The sequence below is a fragment of the Eschrichtius robustus genome, chromosome 14 (genome assembly GCF_028021215.1).
Source record: "Eschrichtius robustus isolate mEscRob2 chromosome 14, mEscRob2.pri, whole genome shotgun sequence".
NCBI lineage: Eukaryota > Metazoa > Chordata > Mammalia > Artiodactyla > Eschrichtiidae > Eschrichtius > Eschrichtius robustus.
This window is the reverse complement of record NC_090837.1, coordinates 51,153,240-51,174,827: the sequence shown is the minus strand read 5'-3', so window position 1 is coordinate 51,174,827 and position 21,588 is coordinate 51,153,240. Positions and strand designations below refer to the sequence as shown.

The 21,588-nt window shown below is 39.0% G+C and overlaps 1 protein-coding gene across 4 annotated transcripts in view; it reads right to left on the bottom strand.

Moving 5' to 3' along the window:
- GALNT1 (polypeptide N-acetylgalactosaminyltransferase 1) overlaps window positions 1–21,588 on the bottom strand; it is a 127,927-nt gene that overhangs the window by 23,714 nt on the left and 82,625 nt on the right. For all 4 annotated transcript variants that reach the window (XM_068563679.1, XM_068563676.1, XM_068563678.1 and 1 more), the window contains 3 exons: window positions 11,817–11,983; window positions 6,209–6,416; window positions 1,324–1,494 (listed from right to left, as the gene is read on the bottom strand). In XM_068563679.1, coding sequence (XP_068419780.1) covers window positions 1,324–1,494; window positions 6,209–6,416; window positions 11,817–11,983 — 546 coding nt within the window. The remainder of the gene's footprint in view (window positions 1–1,323; window positions 1,495–6,208; window positions 6,417–11,816; window positions 11,984–21,588) is intronic.

Here is a 21,588-nt window from a genome sequence, read left to right as displayed (position 1 = left end):
TTCCAGGGACAGAGGACACTATGGAGATCATATTTTAGGATGAACTGGCTACCTATGTAACCCTAAAACATACTCATTCCATGCACTGGTGAGGGTGGCAGCATTTGCTTTTCCAGTGGAAATAGTTGTTTCCACAAAGAAGTTAGGACTTACTTTGATTTTAGAAGAGAAAAAAGAATGAGAAAGTCTAATATCTTAGGAGTCAAAGGAAACAGGCTGACACCCAGCACTATCATTTAGTGCAGGGGTTTCTTGACCTAGGTTTGGGGATCTCTCTAAATTTCCTAGACTTGTATGTAAACCCTTCTGTTTGCACATGTGCATCCCTGCCTCCCACCCCCAGTCCCACTTTAGAGAAGACTCAAAGCTTTTATCAGGTTTTTCAAAGAAGTCCATCATGTATGAAATGTTTAGTGACCCTTGGTTTAGATGGTGATTTGAACTGTCACCAAAAGAGTGGAAAAGTCCCTTTACTGGGAAAGGACTTGGGTTGGCTAGGGAGAAAGAGCAAAGAATTAGTGAAACCTCTCTTCAACTCTGTCAGAACTGGACTTAATTCAAAGGAAGAAAGATCTGGGAAGCCTTCTCCTCTCCTGGAGAGGAGAAGGCTAAAAAGTCTGGTGCTGCAGGAACTCTCAATTACTACAGAAACAACAGGCTGATGCAACTGGAATCCTAGGATGGCTCAGAAGGCTCAAGGTCTCTATCTAAAGGTCCTGAATAGAATGAAGGTTTTTATCCCTTTCTGAAAAAAATCTCTATAAGACCAAATATAGAACAAAAGAAAAAGCAGAAATGCATTAATGGAAATCCTTTTTTATACTTTTGTCAATTCTAGTTATTTTTATATTTGAAACAAGCTTTTTCTAACCTTATCAGATGGTACACGTCTGAATTTAAAGTCTTACATTTTACATTTTATCACCCAGTTTTAGGTATTATTTTCACATATTGGCACTTACAATTAATTAAGGGATGGTTTAAGTTAAATATTATTATCCCTAACAACTGAATTAAAGCATAAATTATAGATCTGCAAAATGTTGTTCATATAGGAATGAAAGAACATATGCATGTCACCATCATTTCTCACAGGCACTAGATTTATAGAAATGAAAAATTCGAATTTTACTAATTCATCAGAGGAAAAAAGTCCCTCTTTGAAATAATGATATACATGAAAGATGGCTCTTAACTACATATATGGTGCACAAATCCTTCATGTCTTTCAAAATACACGTATAATCCTTCTAGTATGATCCCCAAAGCTTCACAATCCCCTGCCAATAACACATTAGGGAAAATGTTTGACAAATCAGTTACCTCACAGGAAGAGTTCGATCACCTTTCCTTCTGTCCATTTCTCTTTGGGGAACAGGATACCAGCGAAAATTGAGCTTCCAGTTGAATCCACCATAGGTCATGTCAGAACCTGCCATGTACTCAAAAGTATCATCACTGATCACATCAATGATAGGACAGACCACTGTCTTCCTAAAATCATAAAAGCAAATTAAAAATCTTTTAAAACCTTCTTTTTTGAGGGCTATCGTAACAACTATATAACAAGTGTATACTAAGTGTTTTTAAAATAAAAATACATTCTATTATGTTAAGGACAATGGTGAAAAAATTCCCTGCTATATCCTACCAAGCTAGCATCATAATTATCTACTATATTTATTTATAACTTATTGAAAATAACCTTCCATCCCTCTTCCATTCATACTTTTATATATTTGCCACACGTAAAAGTACTTCAAATATTTCTACAGTATTCAAAAATAACTTTTTTTTTTTTTTATAAATTTTACACTTTATTTATTGATTGATTTATTTTTGGCTGTGTTGGGTCTTCGTTTCTGTGCGTGGGCTTTCTCTAGTTGTGGCGAGCGGGGGCCACTCTTCATCGTGGTGCGCGGGCCTCTCACTATCGCGGCCTCTCTTGTTGCGGAGCACAGGCTCCAGACGCGCAGGCTCAGTAGTTGTGGCTCACGGGCCCAGTTGCTCCGCGGCATGTGGGATCCTCCCAGACCAGGGCCCGAACCCGTGTCCCCTGCATTGGCAGGCAGACTCTCAACCACTGCGCCACCAGGGAAGCCCCAAAAATAACTTTTAATGACTATATATTTAATAATTCTAATGACTACATATTTAATAATTTTAAGCTAACAGTTTTCTTAATAAATGACTTCTGGACATTTGTGTTTCTTATAGATTTTTGCTACTAAGATACTAAGTGACTATGTTCATATATACAATATTTTACTTTTGCTTTAAGAGTGAACTTCCAGGAGTGAGATTAGCGAATTAAAGGAAAGAACTTTTTGTGGCACTACTCATAACTGCTTTCCAAAAGTGTTATATGTATATTTATATACAGATTCCTTATAATACTATCAACTTTGGATGCTATTTTCTTGCAATTTTGTTACTATAATAATGTTACATAGTATCTCTGGATTTAAAAAATTTATCTTTTCTAATGATTAGAAGAGTATTTTTCCTGCAGTTTGTATTTCTTCATACAAATTGAACACACACTCTGAAATATTTTTCTTTTGGTATTGTGATTTTTATAAACTTGAAAAAACACACATGCCCACAGCCCCTTCTAAGAAACAGTGCCCTCTGCTCAGAGCCCTTGGGAGCCACATTTTAGAGTATGTGATATCCTCCCCATCTGACTGGTGTCTTATTTGAGGAAATCTTTCCCTACTCCCAAATCATGAAGATATTCTCCCATATTCTCTTCAAAAGGAATTATATTTTTGCCTTTCATGTTTACCTTTAATCCTTGTGAAATTGATTTTGGGTATTACATGCAATAAGTATCCAACTTCGTTTATTTTCCTTATGGATGAACAACTGTTCTAGCACTATTTATCTAATGGTCTTTTTTTTTCTTCTGCTGTAATCGTAAGTGCCTGCTCTGTCATAAATCAAGTTTTCATAGAAACATGGAATGGCTCTGTTTCACTAGTCTATTTGTGAATTCCTGCATCAATACGTCACTGCCACAATTAAAACAGCTTTAAAATAAGTCTTGATGTCTAGTAGGGCAGGCCCAGTTGTACTTGACTCCTCTTTTTTCAGGGGTATTTTAGCTATTTTTTAAAATGTGTACTTCCAGATAAATGTTAGAATCAGCCAGTTTCTCCAAGAAAATTCTGTTGAGATTTTCAATTAGAAACACACTGAATTTATATAGATCAATGTGGAGAGAAATGACATTTTTATATTGACTTTTCTATCCATGAACATTATCCTTCTTTCCACTCAGATTATTTTCCAATGAATTTCAACAGTTTTCTATTTCATGCATCATTTGTTAAACATATTCCTAATTATAGCCTATGATTTCCATTGCTATTATAAATGATATCATTTCTTTTCTTCTTTTTACATTATATTTTCTAACTCTTCCTGCTGGTATGGAGAAGGCAACTGACTTTTCTATGGTGATCTTATGTTTGGCTACCCTGCTAAATTCTTATTATTTCTACTACTTTGTGTATAGTTTACTTTTCTTCGTAAAAAACACATCATTTGCAATTGACAGCACTTGTTTTTTTCCTTTCTAATTCTTATACCCTTTATTTATTTCTTATATTATTGCAAAATCTAAGGCTTCTAATAATACTGAGTAACAGTAATAATTCAGGGCATTCTTATCTTGTGCAATATCTTCCAAAAAATACTTTCTGCATTTCTCTATTGATATGATGTTTGCTAGTTAAGGGTGTGTGTGTGTGTAGCTAAATTAAATTAGTTTAGCTTCTTAAATTAGTAAATTTCCATTCTATAATAGTTTACTAAGTATTTTTAATCATAAATCAATGTTCATTTTAATCATAAATGAACACTTTTTTCTGTATCTATTAAAGTGATTACAGAGTTTTAATGACAGAGTTTTAATCACAGTTTCAGAAATATGTTAGTAGGGTATATTATGTGAATTGGTTTTGTAATATTACACTAAACCAAGTAGTAATGATATGTTACATATATTGATATGTTATATGATATGTTTTACTTTTATATATAAATATATATATATGTTGATATGATATTAATAAATCTCAGTTGGATTCAGTTTGCTGGTGCTGTGAGATTTTCGTATTAGCATTCATGAGTGGGTATGAGAAATTTTCCACATCTGTTCTGGTTTCATATCAACGTTATACCAGTCTCATAAAAAGAGCTGAATCGGTACCCCTTTTCTTTGTTCTGCTTACAAACCCTTAGGGGAGATCCCCTCTTCCACCCCGTACCAAGGTTGAAACAGCCAAGTTGTCTTTGGTGTGGTGGGATTCATTTCTCATTCTAACACAGAAGTACAGACATCAGGAGCCTAGCTTTATACAGGTGTTTGCTATTCGTCTTCCCACTGCAGTCAGGGCCCAGGCCTTGGCTCCCATCCTCCCATCTGTTTGTCTTTCAAGGCAGAAGCTCAGTGTCACCTAAGTTCAGCAGAAACCCTACAAGTGAAAGCTGGCTTTAGTTCCCAGACTGCTTTACTTGTTTGCACTTTGTTCTGAGATCTGCAAAATTTCTTACTTTGCTGCCAACTTGGTGATGCATTTAAAAATGTATTTTGGGGACTTCCCTGGTGGTCCAGTGGTAAAGAATCCACCTTACAATGCAGGGGACACAGGTTCGAACCCTGGTCAGGAAACTAAGACCCCACATGCTACAGGGCAACTAAGCCCGCACGCCACAAATACTGAGCTCTCGCGCCTCTACTAGAGACACTGTGTGCTGCAAACTACAGAGCACACGTGCTCTGGAGCCCATGCGCCACAACTACAGAGAGAAAAACCCACATGTCACAACTAGAGAGAAGCCCATGCACCGCAATGAAAAATCCTGCGTGCCTCAATGAAGATCCTGCGTGCTGCAACTAAGACCCGACGCAGCCAAAAATAAATGAAATAAATAAATAATAAATAAATCTTTTTTTAAAAATGTGTTTTGTATTTATCCAGCACTTAGCTTTTTCAGTTGGAAACGTTATTCAGGATACCTAATCTACCACACAGCCCAACTGGAAGTTGTTGTGGTTGTTATTTCAGCCAATTTCCCTTTCATATTTCTGTCATCACCTCACATTGCTTTCTCTCCATGGGTCCAGGCTCCTGCTTCATAAAGGTTACACATTGTCTTTACGCAAGCAAACACTTCCTAAATCAGTCATCTGTTTCATATAGAGAACAATTTACAGAAATATCCTATTTCTTCTTCAGGCAGTGTTCTTTTTCCTAAAGCTACTGTATCTTCTCATTGCCCAGGCAATTCATCTTTGAAAGGGGAGAGATGGGGACTTCCCCTGGTGGTCCAGTGGTTAAGACTCCACGCTCCCAATGCAGGGGGCATAGGTTCGATCCCGGGTCAGGGAAAACGGGGGTGGGGGTGGGGGTGGGACGGGAGAGACGTAGGTCCAGCATTTGCTTACAAACAGAATAGATGCAATGACTTTGGCTCCCACTATGCTCTGCTTGACTAGTAAAAGTTTATCCTGCTGAAATCTAAACCTTAATGTTAAGATGACACAGACAGCCTCTGGTTCAAACTTCAATGACAAGCAGAAATTCAACTAACATAGGTCTTGCAGACTGAAGTTAGGTTGTCTTCTCATATCTAGGAGCTAAGGCCAAGCCCAGCAGTAGGTAATTCTTTGAAAATTGTGCATCATGAAAGACTACAACCATGAGCTTGCGCTGCTCCCAATGTTCTACCTGTATTATCCAAGATTACAGTCCTTTTCCATATACAATCAAGCATTTCAGGATCCCCACCCCCTTCTACTTTGTGCTACTGGCTGAGAGATACAGTCCCAGTAAGGATGCAGACAGAGAGGAGATGACCTGCTCGCGCCCCAGTGTCAGCCTTAGAGAGCAGGGACAAGTAAAGGGCTTTATCCTACCTTCCCTGAGATCCGTGTCTATCTGTTCTGCTCCCGTTTAGTGAAGAGAGCATACAGTATACATCCTAACATGTTTCCTAATCCATCCTCATTAACAAGACAGTCTGCAAACATTCCTTCCAGACTTTAGAATGTGGTCTTATTCATATTTAGTTTAGAGTACTCTTCGTGGGTATTTTAAAGGAAAATATTTTTACATTTATTTAAAAACATGGAATTTTGCAACTTACCACAGTTTAGGACAAACGTACTGAAAACAATTTATAGACTCCAGAAAATTACCTGTCATGTTTGATCCTGGCTAAGAGAGGCTCCAGCCACCCCACTGTACATTCACAGTGAGCATCTAAAAAGGTGATCACTTGGCCTTTAGACACTGCAGCTCCTTTTAACCTAGCTCTGATCAATCCAGAACGTTGCTCCATTCGAATTACGTGAACTGGTACTTTTAATTTTTTCACATAACTCTCTAGAGGTCTTTTCAAAAAGTCTGAAAATTAATAAAACAAATTTAAAAAACTAACATGAAAAAACTGCGAGCTGGCATTATCCAGATGGAAGGCAATTTTGGTTTGCAATATTCGTTCAACACATACCTACTGAGCACTTTCAGTGAGGCTCCCTGACTCACAAACCCATTTCACTTAGGAAGCCTTTTTATTTCCCGAGAGAATGTACCAGAACTGCCTCTCCTTTGTTACACGAGGAATTAGGGGAGAGCCTCTGGGCTCAGGCTCAGTCAAAGGCACGTTACCACGCTTCTCTAAGCAGCTCTCCGTCAGGCTCAATTCTTCTTTTCTCTAATCATGCTTAAGGATCAGGAACAGAAAGAAGGTAGTTCAAGAGAATTAAATCCAGACCTCAATAGAGACAAAGAACAGAATACGCACTAGCTGTTCGGGTTCGGAAAACTGTGGGGTTTCTTCAAAGGCAGAAACAAATTGTCTTATAGATTATCACAGTCTCTATGTAGTTCTTTTTCAGGAGGTGGGAAATGAGGTCAAGCTAGATGAGAATGCTGGACTGGAGCCGCAAGACCAAACAGAACCCTTACCAGACCGGTCGGTCTAAGTAAAAAAGGTTTCCAGGGGGAAGGGCAATTGAAGAGGAAAAGAGAAAGGGAGAGTGAATGGGTGATGAAATCAGCAGCTATCCTAGAGAGATCAGATAGAGGTTATGCTCCTAAGCCAAGGCTTTCCTGCCTCCAAAGTACATAATTGATTTTAAAAAGCAGAAAAGGGTCCACTTCCTCAAACCAAAGACAAGAAACTTTTCAGATCAGGTTAGTTCATGGTGCTTATGCCAGAGAAGTGACGGATGGTGATCAAATGTCTTTCCAATTTGCCCCCATACAACAGGTACAAGGACAGTCTCTCTAGGGAAGGAAAAATTTGACATGGAGCTACTAGGACTCCTATGATTAGCTCTGTCCTGGGACCCCAGTAACGGAGGTCAGGGTGTAAGTATTAAGGGGCTCTTTAAATACTAAACGTGGGAATCCAAAGGGCTCCCTACATAGCGGAGAGGGAAAGACAAATAGTAGTGAAATGGTTCTTGTCCATTGGAACTGGTAAGACCTGACTGATTCAATAATGGCATAATCAGGACTATGAAAACTGTGAAAGAAAAAAAGGCCTCTGTGTCCCACTACACCAGAACACCAATCATTTCCATGTCTGCTAATACACTTCCTAAAATATCTGGGCTAAAAAGAGAATCTGAAAAATATGTGGAGAACTCCTATCTGATCACCGTGATTTTATGAACCAAATCTTAGGGTTAGAAACATATATAACTTGATTCTGAGTAAAAAAAGGTGAGGGTAGTGCCAACCCCAATGAAAAACAACACTTTACCATTTTATGTCTATTTAATACAATGCCAGGTTCTTTACATATTTTATTTCATTTAATCCTCATAACAACCCTATGAGATGTCATTAAGCATATTTTAGACATGAAACTCTAAGGCTCAGAATATTAAATGAACTGATCAAGATGACACAGCTTATTAAGAGGTAGATCCAAGATTCAAGCCAGGTCTGCCTGACTTCAAAGCCCCTCTTTTCACCCACAGCAAGAAATCCTACAAGGGAACTACTGAGAGAACAATTCAGGACTGTGGATTCACCCAACCTGATCCAAATTTAAATTGCTTTATGTCCAGAGTTTGACAGAATCTCATGTGGTTAAGGTGTGAGATATATTCGAGTACCTTAGACCAGTCAAATACGGCTGTGTCACAAACACTGTGTCTCCCAATACGTCTTCCCCAAAATATTAGACAGTTTAAAGTGCTTATTAAGAATCAAAGCAATCTAATCCCTGAATCCCGTATCTTTGAAAGTTATAATATTCTGTCCTGTCTATAACTAAAATGAAAAATGCATGATTCTCTGGTCTGGTAGTTGAAAAGAGTTGCTGTTCAACAAATTTTCTTGGTATCTTTGTTTGATGTCTTTGTGGCTTTCATGCAATATGGCTAAGAAATAGGTATCTTCCTAACACCTGATATAGAATTATGGACTCAGGGCTAGGTGGGGGATTAGGAACTATTTATTCAAACCTCATTTTATAAAAATGAAGCCATTGGGGGGGTGTTAAGTGATTATGATTAGAAGGTACGATGTCATCTAAAAATAAGAGAGAATCTTATTTTATTAGAGTATCTTTACAGCTATTAGTCTATAAATGGATCCCTAGGCATCTCTGCATAAGGGAGTTGTGAGGCTGTCAGAGAGTGAATGTCAGGGAAAATTTCACTGCTCCCAGCAACATCTGAGAAATCTTAGCCAGAACTCTAAAGAGCAGCAGAAAGAGCAAAGAATTTAGAGTGTAATAAATCTGACGCCTAATCCCTACTTAAATAAGAACCTCTGTTTCCTTCTGTGTAAAATGAGAAAAACAATAGTTATCTCAGATTAAGAACATTGTATCAATTCTAAATCTTAACATAACCTTCTGAGATGACAACGGCATAACTTCGAACATGAACTAGGGATTCATCCAGACTCCGTCTTCATTACAGACCCCTTAACGGTAAAGTTATGACAGACATGAGCTACATAGCAGTTAAGAGGTTCAGCCCTAGGTTTATGCGAAGTCTCATTTTGCTCAATCAATAAAATAGGGATAATTATAGCACCTACTCCATCCTTAATAAATGGAGCTACTGACAACTCAGCAGGTTCACCGTGAAATCCAATACCTGAGGCCATGAGCCGACTATGCACACTACACAACCTAGTTAGGAAGTCTGTGCAGACAAGGAGTAGAAATAAGGATCAGCTGACTGGTAGATTATTCTTTCCTTCCTTCACTGTCTGGACTGTCTACTGTGTGGTAGGCACTGTGGACACCAAGGAGATGATGGTGAGCAAATAGTCCTGATGGAGTCATGGCGCCTGTCTGGGGGGCAGGGTGGGGGGAGACAGTCATTAAATAGGCAAGTAAACAGGTAAATCTCTGGGGAGAGCTGCGGGAGTATAGAGTGTTCTGAGAGGTGCTCAGAGGGACATGACCCGGTCGCAGGAGGTCAGGAAAGCCTCTCTAAGTGCAACTTGATTCTGAGGAAACATACGAGCGGAACTAGGGGCTGGGGTGGGCAGGGAATGATCTGAGATACGACTGGAGATGCAGGCAGGGGCCAGGTCCTGCAGGCCTTAGAGGGAAGGCTTCTTTTTCTTTTAATTGAAGTATAGTTGATTTACAATGTTTCAGGTGTACAGCAACGTGATTCAGTTATATATACATATATATTTTTTTCAGATTCTTTTCCATTATAGGTTATTGCAGGATACTGACTATAGTTCCCTGTGCTACACAGTAGGTCCTTGTTTAGAGGAAAGGTTTTAATCAGAGAAGTGACACGGTCAGGTCTGCACGTTTAAAAGCTCCCTCTGCACGCAGCATGAACAGACAGGATGGGGTGAGGATGTCTGTGGGGAGACTAATTAGTCTGTTTCATCGGCCAGGTGAGAAATGAGGGTGCCATGGCTGTGCCTCATGAATAGGAAAGAGCGGACTTAGAGAGCTGGCTCTGGTTCCTGGGCCCAAAGTTACCACCTAAACAAGAAAGTTAGATTAGATAATTCTCAATCTGGATAGCAAGACTGCAGTTATAACCACAAAAACACAATGCCCAGGGGTTCCCAAATATCAGAAGTAGTGACCCAGGTGCCTGAGGCTTTCCATGCAGGAAGATATAGAAGAGCCAGGTCCCTGATCAGGGCTGTGGGGAGACGCTCAGGGTCCTGCTTAGTGACTAAGCCCGACGGGGCAGGGAGGCAGACACCTGCCCACACGTTTCCAATTACAGGTTTACAAAGGCTGGGGTGATTCAGAAGGGCCTACACGAGGGAGGTAAAAGATAACCGGGATACGTGACTATCTTTGTCACTTCAGGTAGCGGACATGTAAGTCTTGCTGGTTAGGCCACATCCTACAAAAACTTACTATTTCACAGCCTTCTCAGGCACTCAACAAAATAATGGAGAAAACAAAGGGGGGACTGGAAAAATAAATCATTTCATCTGAGGAAAAATATCTCTTCTTGAGGAACATTGAACAAATATCAACATATAAGTAAAAGTCACTTGCAGGATAGATGTTTGTATGAATCACCGCTAAAATTAACTTCAGTTAATTTTCTTAAACAGGAATTAATTAACTCCTAGCTAACAATTATCCACGTGGGGTTTATACTTCTACTGTCAACAGTAATTATTTAAGTGTGGTATTCTTAATTTATAACAGTTCTCATTCATTTTGACATTAATTACATTATACATTATTATTAAATGTTTTATGTAATTATAAACTATCTCCTTGATTAGATTAAGGAAGTGAGCTACAAGGCCCTTGAAACAGCAGGGCTGTAACTAATTCTTCATTGGTACCTCTACAACCTGGCAAAGTAAGAAGATTTAAATTGTTATCAATGAGTAAATTACTCCCAATAATTAAGACAGGAAGTGATTAAATTCATCACGGTTAAATGTATATATTTAGTGTGGGCACAGGGAGGAGAAGGTATAATACTTGACTAAACTATTTTAGCAGATGCAATGAGAGATAGGCGAGAAAGTTGAAGATAATAACAAAAAAGGTTGAAAAGATGGGTCATGAAGTTTAAGGCCGCTCAAGGAAGGAAGGAAGAGCCGTTTTCCGTAGTTCCCTCCAAATTTTTCTCACGTGAGTACAGGAATATTGGGGGAAACACATGACACCAATGATCCTGAACAGCTGTGCTGTGAAAAAAAAGCCTGTGAAAAGTTCTGAGATTCTTGGAAGAATGTCTGGGCAAGAGCCACTGTAGAGATTCATCATGAGATCAGAAACATATTATATACCACTTTTTCATAAGTTCCTTCGTCACCCTTTATGTACCTAGCTATAGATTATTCCTGAACTTAGGAACGGAGGAAACGGAAAACCTAAGAAGAATCTGGAGAACTAAGGCTCACCCAGCTCAGGCTCTGTTTTGCTGTCAGGGATGCTTCCCACTGTACAGGGAACTAAATCTCTCTATTCATGGCTCTCAGTAGGAGCCCAATCTTTCTCCACTGACTCAGGGCTGCAGCTTCCCACAGAGAAAATCCTGACAAAATTATGTGGTTTTTTTTTCACTGTTCTGCATAAATTTTTATAGATTTCTTTTTAAAACAAGATTAAGATGTGACACAAACTAAATGCTAATTAAAGTAATATTTTAAGTTTCACAAGGGTGTAAATTTTTTGCGTACGTGAAATGAGTCCAAACGTCATAAATAACTTTTAGGATAAATTAGAAGTTTGTATAAAATTATTAGGTTAAAATGATAGCAACTAGTTTTTTAACCATTAATGACAAAAGGTGTAGCATATTATTGGCATTAAAATGTAAAATTTACCTCTTTCACTGGCATCATCTACTAGAACAATTTCTTCTAGCATGTGTCTTGGTGAGCGATTAAGGACACTATGGACAGTTCGCAGAAGTGTGCTCCAAGCCTCATTATGGAAAACAATCACCACACTTGTTGTAGGAAGATTATCTGGATACACCTTTGTTTTACACCTAGAGACAAAGCAAATGCCTTTGTAAAACTGTTACAAATAGCATAATCAAGTAACCCAGACTAGAAGGGGTAATAGAAGAATAAGACAGGTGGCTCTAGTGGTGCAACTCTCAGTACTTCATTTATTTTAGTTTTGGTTAACGTTGCATGTTTAATAAAATAGTAACTACTTAGAGCTTTATGGTTAGATTAAAACTATTTTAAAGATGTTAGTTATATTCTTAAAATCAGGCACCTCTTTCCTGACATGTTTTCTGTTGATTCGCTTGAATGGATAATGTACTAAGGCTATATTAATCCCAAAGTGAACGTACCTCAAGAATCCCGTTAGACAAAAAATCAGAACCACTACAGTCTAACAGTTTAATAATCTAAGCAAAGGACTACCTTCCACAAAGGAAGTAAACTAATATTTACTGAGTATCTATTATGTACTGGTCACTGAAGCCTTCTAATAGTCCTGTGAGGTATCTGAAGCCACATTTCACAGAGAGAAGCAGAGGATGGACCAAGGGAGGGAGCGGCAGGGCCTGACTGGGAGCTCCACAGTCCTGATGCTGCCCCCTCCACGGTGAAATTCCCACATGCGTCTTGTTTAGTACAGACTATCTTTAGAAATGTAACCATCAGAAAGACCAAACACACCCAAAGTATCTACACACAGAATCAATATACTAATTCTACATGGTCTCTTCTTTCAATCTTGCTAGCTAGATGAAACCGCCAGAAACAGACTAGCCAAGGGCAACAACAGCACCAAGTAACCAGACATCAAGGCAGCTGTTTAGGACAAAGGCTCTCCTAAAGAGTGCATGTGTTACTCTTTCTTAGGGACCCCCAAATTTTAAGAGTTGTTCCAGCCTCTATATCCACCTTTTTTTTCTTGCTCTCGTGAACTCCTCAAACCTTGTGTGGTCTCTCCAATCTCGTCTATTATTACCTGTCAATGGGAGCGGAGAAAGGAGAGAAGGGGGAAGAATTGAGAAAAAATACCAACAAAAGCCCTCTTCTGAAGCTGCCACTATAACCCTACTCACTAAATGTGGCACCCTAGGGCTGCTGATTGGCAGCTGGAAGAAAAGGAAAATAGAAGAGGAAAAAGATGGCAAGGTAAAATAAAGGGGTTGAAATAAGGAGAAACGAAGGAGAGTTCACTAGGGAGCCCCATCAGCACTGGTCCCTCCTCCCTCCCAGGAGAAAAGGGGAAACAAACAGCTTCCATTGTCCTTCTTCATTAAATCCCATTTCAGCCCCTCCCACCTCTTCACCGTTCCCAAGACTCCCTTTCACAGCGCGGTCTCCCTCTCCTCTCGCCAGCAACCTCACTGTCTATCCACCGACGCCTGAGACCACAGCCCCATGTCCACGTCAGAGTCCACTCCCCGCTCACCCTGTGTTCACACCAAGATCCACTAGAAGGCTGCCACACAGCCTGCCACCCTCTCTACAATCCCCTCCCTCCAGGTCTGGGCTAGAGGTGAAGTCCAAAAGACTAGCTGCCTAGGCTACAGGAAGGAAAACTATGGGAAGGTTCTTGGCATTCCAAATAATACTATCTGAAAATAGTACCATTTTGTTTTTTATTATTATTTTCAGATAGTATTGATATAATAGCATTATATCAAATAGTATTACTTTTGGACAGTATTTATCAAAACTCTGTTACAAATGGCGTCCAAATTATAGGTATCTCATTAGTACTATGCTTCAGGTACCTTGCAGGTGAGCAAGCCAAGACACTCATGTTTTCATGGGAAGGTGCATGCTGTATACCTGACTTGCAGACTACTGGAGCAGAACTGTGAAGTCAGGAATAGCTTGAGTATGGGGAAGGGGCGTTCAGAAAAAGACTTTCCAATATTATTTAACTGAATCATATTAAGTCATATGTAATCCTTTTTCACAAATTAATCCTACTTATTATTATAGGAGAATTGGGAAACAGAAAACAGTCATGGTGACTGTAAAGCTGCTAGCTTACTGAAACAACAAAAAGAACAAAATCAAGTGAGACACAGAAGATGATTAGGCAAATTCGCCATGTACCAACAGTACTGCTAGCCATGTGCATGGCTAGGAAGCAGAGAGGAAGACGACGGAAAACTCTTGAGATGGCAGGGTCTGCAGAAGAGGAGTGATAAGCCAGATTTATTACTAGGATGACACATTAAAGAATTAAATTCTGAAGTTGTATGGAAAGGAAGCAAGGCTATAGGAACACTGGAAATAAAGAAGACTAAAATGGAAATCATTCACAGCAGGATGGAAGAATCAGAAAGCAAAGCAAATTATTGGGACCCAGAAGAACAGATGACAAAAAGGAAAACAATTTCCTAAATCAAACAATTGAATTTAATCATTCAGAGAACATATAAATTCATAAGTATTCTCTCAATGCAAAACAGAAAATATAGAGAAAATATGGGAAAATCTTCGTAACTGATCTCAAACAGGTAAACACACACATACTCCCCTCTACCTGAGAAAGCCATAAAGCACTTGAGAAGACCTGAGACGCTTTCAGCATTCTAGCTAAGCTTCTCCCATGGAGGGACCACCTGTCCTTGTGGGCTTGGAGGTGAGGGATCCCTTTGGGGGTAGGGAGCTGAGGATAAGCACAGGCAGTGTTATGAAGCAGTTTTCTTCCACCCTGTCCCAACTGAGTCTTTCATCCTCAGGGATGAAAATTAGCCAGTGTAAAGTTGTGCTACTTTAAAAACAAACAAAACGGGGCTTCCCTGGTGGCGCAGTGGTTGAGAATCTGCCTGCCAATGCAGGGGATGTGGGTCCGAGCCCCGGTCTGGGAAGATCCCACATGCCGCGGAGCAACTAGGCCCGTGAGCCACAACTACTGAGCCTGTGCGTCTGGAGCCCGTGCTCTGCAACAAGAGAGGCCGCGACGGTGAGAGGCCCGCGCACCGCGATGAAGAGTGGCCCCTGCTTGCCGCAACTAGAGAAAGCCCTCGCACAGAAACGAAGACCCAACACACCCAAAAATAAATAAATAAATAAAAATTTAAAAAAACAAAAAAACAAAACAAAGCAAAAACACCACACACAGATTTAACAACAGGGTGTGGGTTAGGAAGAGAGGGAAAAGAAGAGTCTTAACTTTTTACTGAAATATAATATACATTCAAACAAGTTGACAACCATAAGTATACAGGTGAATGAGTTTCCACAAAGTGACTGCATCAAGGAGTCAGCACCCAGATAAAGAAACAGACCATTACCAACACCCCAGAGGCTTCCTTTCTGCCCCTTCCCAAGGTAACCACTCCTCTGGACCTCTAGCACTACAGATGAATTTTACCTCTTTTTTTAAATGCTTATTTAAAAGGAGTAATACAGAGCAGTGGCCATCAAACTTTTTGACTCAAAACCCCTTTATACATTTAAAAATTGAGGATCCCTAAGTTCTTCTATGGGTTATAGCTATTAATATTTACATTATAAATTAAAACAAAATTTTAAAATAAAGAATCCACAAACACATATTACGTTAGCCATCAGAGAGATGATTTATCACTTTCATATAGTAACCCACTAAGAATTTATTGCCTCTTATCTCCAAATATATCCTTCACTGCCTGCTCTGTGATAGTGTAACTGGTTCCTATAAGCATTTCTCCTTTGCAGTTGGCAAGATGCATACATAAGCTTTGACAGTCGAGGGTGCTGGAGGGACACTGCCGGAGGAAGAAACCTCCCTTCCTGGTTCTAGCATGCCTCCATTTGTTTTCTTCTCCTTCCTATAGGGTGGCTGCTACTGGAGTGTGTGGAAGACGCCCAAACGCATGAGTTCCAGTAGCACCCACAGGCAGCCTCTCAGTCAGTCTCCCAGGTACCCCAGCAGCTGGCTTCCCAGAGTTGGTTGCCTAAAGCCAGGAGGGGTGGCTGCTGTTTGGCAGTTCTGGCTCTGATTTCCTGCCCAAATGAGCTCCGAAGTGTATTTTATGCTTGTTACCCTGCTTTACCAGTCCCCACTCTGGAGGGTGCTGTGCACCGGGTCTGGCCAGGGGTAACTAGCAAAGTTCTCTACCATCTACTGAAACTTCTCCAATGAGGTCTGAATCCCAGCCTTATGGAGGGGTCTCCCTTCCAAAGGTTTTCCTTCCTTGATAATTTTCCTTCCTTTACTACTATCTTTACTCCCTTATAGTTAATTCCATTATAGTTAGTAATTATTTATATTAAACTTTCTCTGTTCACATTATTGTGTGATTTCTGACTCCCACCTGGACCCTGATCCACACAGCCTCTCAAACTCCACTGCACACTAGTTGATTAAGAGCAGAAAGGGCAAATAATACCTTAGTAATATTGTGAAAACTGTTTTGACCTTGCAGACTTCTTGAAAGGACTTCAAGGACCCCAGAAGTCTCAGGACTACACTTTGGGAGCTGTTGATACTGAGCATCCTTTTATGTCTGAATTCTTTCATTCAACAGTGTGGTTATGTATCGTTCATATTGTTGTATGCCATAGTTTATTTATACTGACGTACAGTATTCCATTATATGAGTACATAATCATAACATAATCATAACTTATTTTTCCATTCACCATTGATGGACATTAGAGTACTTTCTAGTCTGGGCTATAATGAATAGTGCTGTGATAATACTCATGTGTATGTCTTTTGGTGACTACATGTATACATTTCTGTATTGTTGGGCAATAAAGGATATATAAGCTCAGCTTTAGTAAATACTGAGAAACAGGCTTCCAAAGAGGGTGTAATAATTTTCACTCTCACCATCAGTCTGTTAGAGTTCGAGTTGTTCCACATACTCACCAACACTTGGTATTGTGTCATTTTTTTAATGACCTTTTTTTGGGGTGGTGGTGAAAAGTTCTATGAGTTTTAGCACATGTATAGGTTCATAAAACTATTCACCAAAATCAGAAAACAGAACAGTTCCATCTCCCCAAAGAACTCCTTTGTGCTATCCTTTTATACTCACACCCTCCCCCTACACCTAACACCCCCAGCAACCAACATCTGTTCTCCATTACTATAGTTTTGTCTTTCCACAAATGTCATGAATGAGGTGTATAATCTTTCTTTCACCCAGGACAATATCTCTGAGATTCCTTTAAGTTGTGGTATCAGAAGTTTGTTATTTTTTATTGCTGAATAGTACTCCATTCTGATATATTAGTTTGTTTCTTCATTCACCTGTTCTTTCCAGTTTTTTTGGCCATTATGAATAGGGTTGCTATAAATATTCGTACAAATTTTTGTGTGCTTTTATTTTCATTACTCTAGGAGGTGGGTCAAAAAATATCTTGCTGTGATTTATGTCAAAGAGTGTTTTTCCTATGTTTTCCTCTGATTTTATAGTGTCTGGTCTTACATTTAGGTCTTTAATCCATTTTGAGTTTATTTTTGTGTATGGTGTTAGGGAGTGTTCTAATTTCACTCTTTTACATGTAGCTGTCCAGTTTTCCCAGCACCATTTACTGAAGAGGCTGTCTTTTCTCCATTGTATATTCTTGCCTCTTTTGTCATAGATTAGGTGACCACAGGTGTGTGGGTTTATCTCTGGGCTCTCTATCCTGTTCCACTGATCTATATTTCTGTTTTTGTGCCAGCACCATACTGTATTGATTACTGTAGCTTTGTAGTATAGTCTGAAGTCGGAGAGCCCGATTCTTCCAGCTCCGTTTTTCTTTCTCAAGATTGCTTCGGCTATTCAGGGTCTTTTGTGTTGAGATTAGGTTTGACATAAATACACTACCATGTGCAAAATAGATAGCTAGTAGGAACCTGCTGTATAGCACAGGGAGCTCAGCTCAGTGCTCTGTGATGGCCTAGCTGGGTGGGATGTTGGGCTGGGGGGAGGGAGGTCCAAGAGGGAGGGGATGTGTGTATGCGTATGGCTGATTCACTTCGCTATGCAGCAGAAATTAACACAACATTGTAAAGCAATTATACTCCAATAAAAAAAAACTTTTTGTGTGAACATGTTCTCATTTCTCTAGAGTAAATAAATATTCAGTAATGGGCTAGCTGGGTTACATGGTAAGTGTTAACAATGTAAGTGTAACTTTTAAACTGCCAAACTTTTCCAGAGAGACTGTATCATTTTTGCATTCCCACCAGAAATATATGAGAGTTCCAACTGTTCTACATCTTTGTTAGTACTTGATGCTGTCAGTATTTTTTATTTTAGCCATTTAAATAGGTATAGAGTGGTATCTAATTATGGTTTAAACTGGCATTTCCCCAATGGTTGGTGTCTTTTCATGTGCTCATTTGCTATTCATATAGCATCTTGGGTGAAGTGTCAAATCTTTTGACAACTTTTTATTGCATTCAATTTTTTTTTAATTCGGTTGGTTTTTTTTAATTAAAAAATTATTTTTTAATTTTTTTAACATCTTCATTGGAGTAAGGGTTGAATGTTTGAGAGTCCTTTGTGTATTCTAGACACAAGCCCTTTGTTGGATATCTAGTTTATAAATATTTCCTCCCAGTCTGTTGCTTGTCATTTGATTCTCTTAACAGTGTTTTCAACAGAGTGAAAATTTTAAAATTTGATGAAGTCCAATTTATCATTTTTTTTCCTTGATGAAATCATGCTTTTGATGTCATGTCTAAATACTCTCTGCCTAATGTAAGGTCCTGAATATTGTCCCTAAAAATTATAATATTTTAGGTTTTAGATTTAGATCTGTGATCCAATTTGAGTTAATTTTCATATAATACATGAGATTCAGGTTGAGAGTCATGTTTTTGCATATGAATTTCTAACTGTTCCAACACCATTTGTTGAAGAGAAAATCTTTTCTCTATTGAATGGCTTTTTACCTTTGTCAAAGATCAAATAGCCTAATCCCACTCCTGGGCATATATCTGGAGAAAACTCTAATTCAGAAAGATACAAGCATCCCAATGTTCACAGCAGCACTATTTACAATAGCCAAGATATGGAAGCAACCTAAATGTCCACTGACAGATGAATGGATAAAGAAGATGCGGTATATACATACATACATACATATATATGTATTTGTGTGTGTGTATGTATATAACGGAATATTATTCAGCCATAAAAAAGAATGAAATAATGCCATTTGCACCAACATGGATGGAACTAGAGATTATCATACTAAGTGAAATAAGTCAGAAAGAGAAAGACAAATACCACATGGTATCACTTATACGTGGACTCTAAAATATGATACAAGTGAACTTATTTACAAAACAAAAACAGACTCACAGACATAGAAAACAAACTTATGGTTACCAAGGGGGAAAGGGGCTGGGAGAGGGGTATTATTAGGAGTTTGCGATTAGCAGATACAAACTACTATACATAAAACATAAACAACAAGGTCCTACTGTACAGCACAGGGAACTATATTCAGTGTCTTATAATAAACCGTAATGGAAAAGAATATGAGTATATAAAAGTGAATCACTTTGCTGTACAACTGAAACTAACACAACATTGTAAATCAACTATACTTCAATAAAAAAAAAAAGCCATATTTATATGGGTCTATTTCTGAGTTTTCTGTCCTGTTCCACTAATCTATATATCTATCTTTTTGCCAACACCACACTGTCTTGATTACTGCAGCTTTACAGAAAGTCTTTAAATTGGGTACTGTATTTCCTCCAACTTTATTCATCTTTTTCAAAATTATTTTATCTATTCTATTTCCTTTGCCTTTTCAAATAAAGATTTAAATCCCTTGCTGGGATTTTGAATGGAATTTCACCAAGCATCTATTGGGGAGAACTGACATCTTTTATGTTGAGTCTTCCAACATAGCTAGAAAGCAGAGGCTTTAGTCTCCTCCCTCTGCTGCATACTTCCCAAGACTGTCCTGTGTTCCAGGTCACGCTGTCAGAGACAGAAAAAGAAAAGCAATGGGAGTTCTACCCATGCTCCGGACACCAGAGTTGTTCTAGTCAGAGACAATTCCCTTCAGATGTTTAGTTGCTTCCCTGGCCACTGCTCATGGCTGTGCTGCCTGGCAATACTGCCTAGGGGCTGAGATTGTGGGGCAGGTAAAAAAAATTTTTTTTAAAGAGATGGGTTGGGGGAGAAATAAGGGTTTTACTCCACTCTCTAACCCTTAAGAGACCCTCTTCTTGTATCCCAGACCAGAGAGGGCTTCTTCTGGGGCTCTCCTTCTGTACCCACAGCACAGGTCCAAGTTTTGGACTGGTACAATTTTAAATAGAAGTGGAAAGTAGACATCCTTTCCTTATTTCTGATCTTAGGGGGGAAGATTCCAGTCTTGTACCATGAAGTGTGATATAACATTGGAAGCATGACCCATAAAAGAAACAACTGATAAATATGACTTCATTAAAATTAACTTTTTGTGTGCCATTAAGCACATTCTGTGCCTAAAGTTACCATTAAGGAAATGTAAAACACAAGCCAGAAACTGAGAAAATATTTGGAAATCATATGTCTGATAAATGATTTGTATCCAGAATACATAAAGAACTCTTACAACTCAGTAACAGGAAGACAAATTATCCAATTTAAAATGGGCAACATATTTGAAGAAACATTTCATCAAAGATATAAGAATGGCTAAGTACATGAAAAGATCCCCAATATCATTAATCATTAGAGAAACACAAATTAAAATCACAATGAGACACCAGTTCATACCTAGTAGAATGGCTACAGTAAAAAAGACAGTCAAAAGTAAGTGTTGGTGAGGATGTGGAGAAACTAGAACCCTCATACATTGCTGGTGGGTACGTAAATGGTGCAGCCACTCTGGAAAATAGTTTGGCAATTTCTTAAATAGTTAAAGTTATCATATGACCCAGCAATCAGGAATTTGCCCAAGAAAAACAAAACTATATATCCACACAAACACCTGTAACACAAATGTTCTTAGCAACATTATTCATAATAGCCAGAAAAGGGGAACAATTCAAATGTTCATCAACTGGTGACAGGAGAAATAAATGTGTTTTATCCATACAGCTGAATAACACTGGGCAATAAAAAGGAACAAAGAGTACATGCTACAACACGGGAGAATCCCAGAAACATTATCCTCCGTCAAAGAACCCAGACACAAAAGACTTCATATTATATGACTCCACTTACATGAAATGTCCAGATAAGGCAAATCTATATACACAGAGTACATTAGTGATAACTTAATTAATGGAGAGTGCGAATGGAGAGTGACTACACCACAGACCTTTTTGGGGTGATGGAAATTTTCTAAAAGTGGTGATACTTGCATAACTCTGCAAATTTACTCAAAATCATTGAATTATTCACTTTAAATGGGTGCATTTTCTGGCTCCGGGAAAGGTGGAGTAAGTGCACTCCACTCTGTTACTCCCAGTGGGCGGGACCATAACTCCTGGACAGGATACATGGAGCAGCTGTCTGAGGGGACACTGAAATGTAAATGGTAGCAGGTCAACTAGTGAAGGAGACTAGAATTTGAAGTTCCATCTAACCAGTGGTGAGTTTTCCATTCTTCCCCCTCTGGCATTAGTCAGGCTGCACTCAAAGGCAGTTCCACAACTGGAAGCATGCACTAGAAGCACAAAGAAAGAGTCCCAAGATAAGCTCTCTCCTTCTGGTCTGGGAAACTAGTAAGG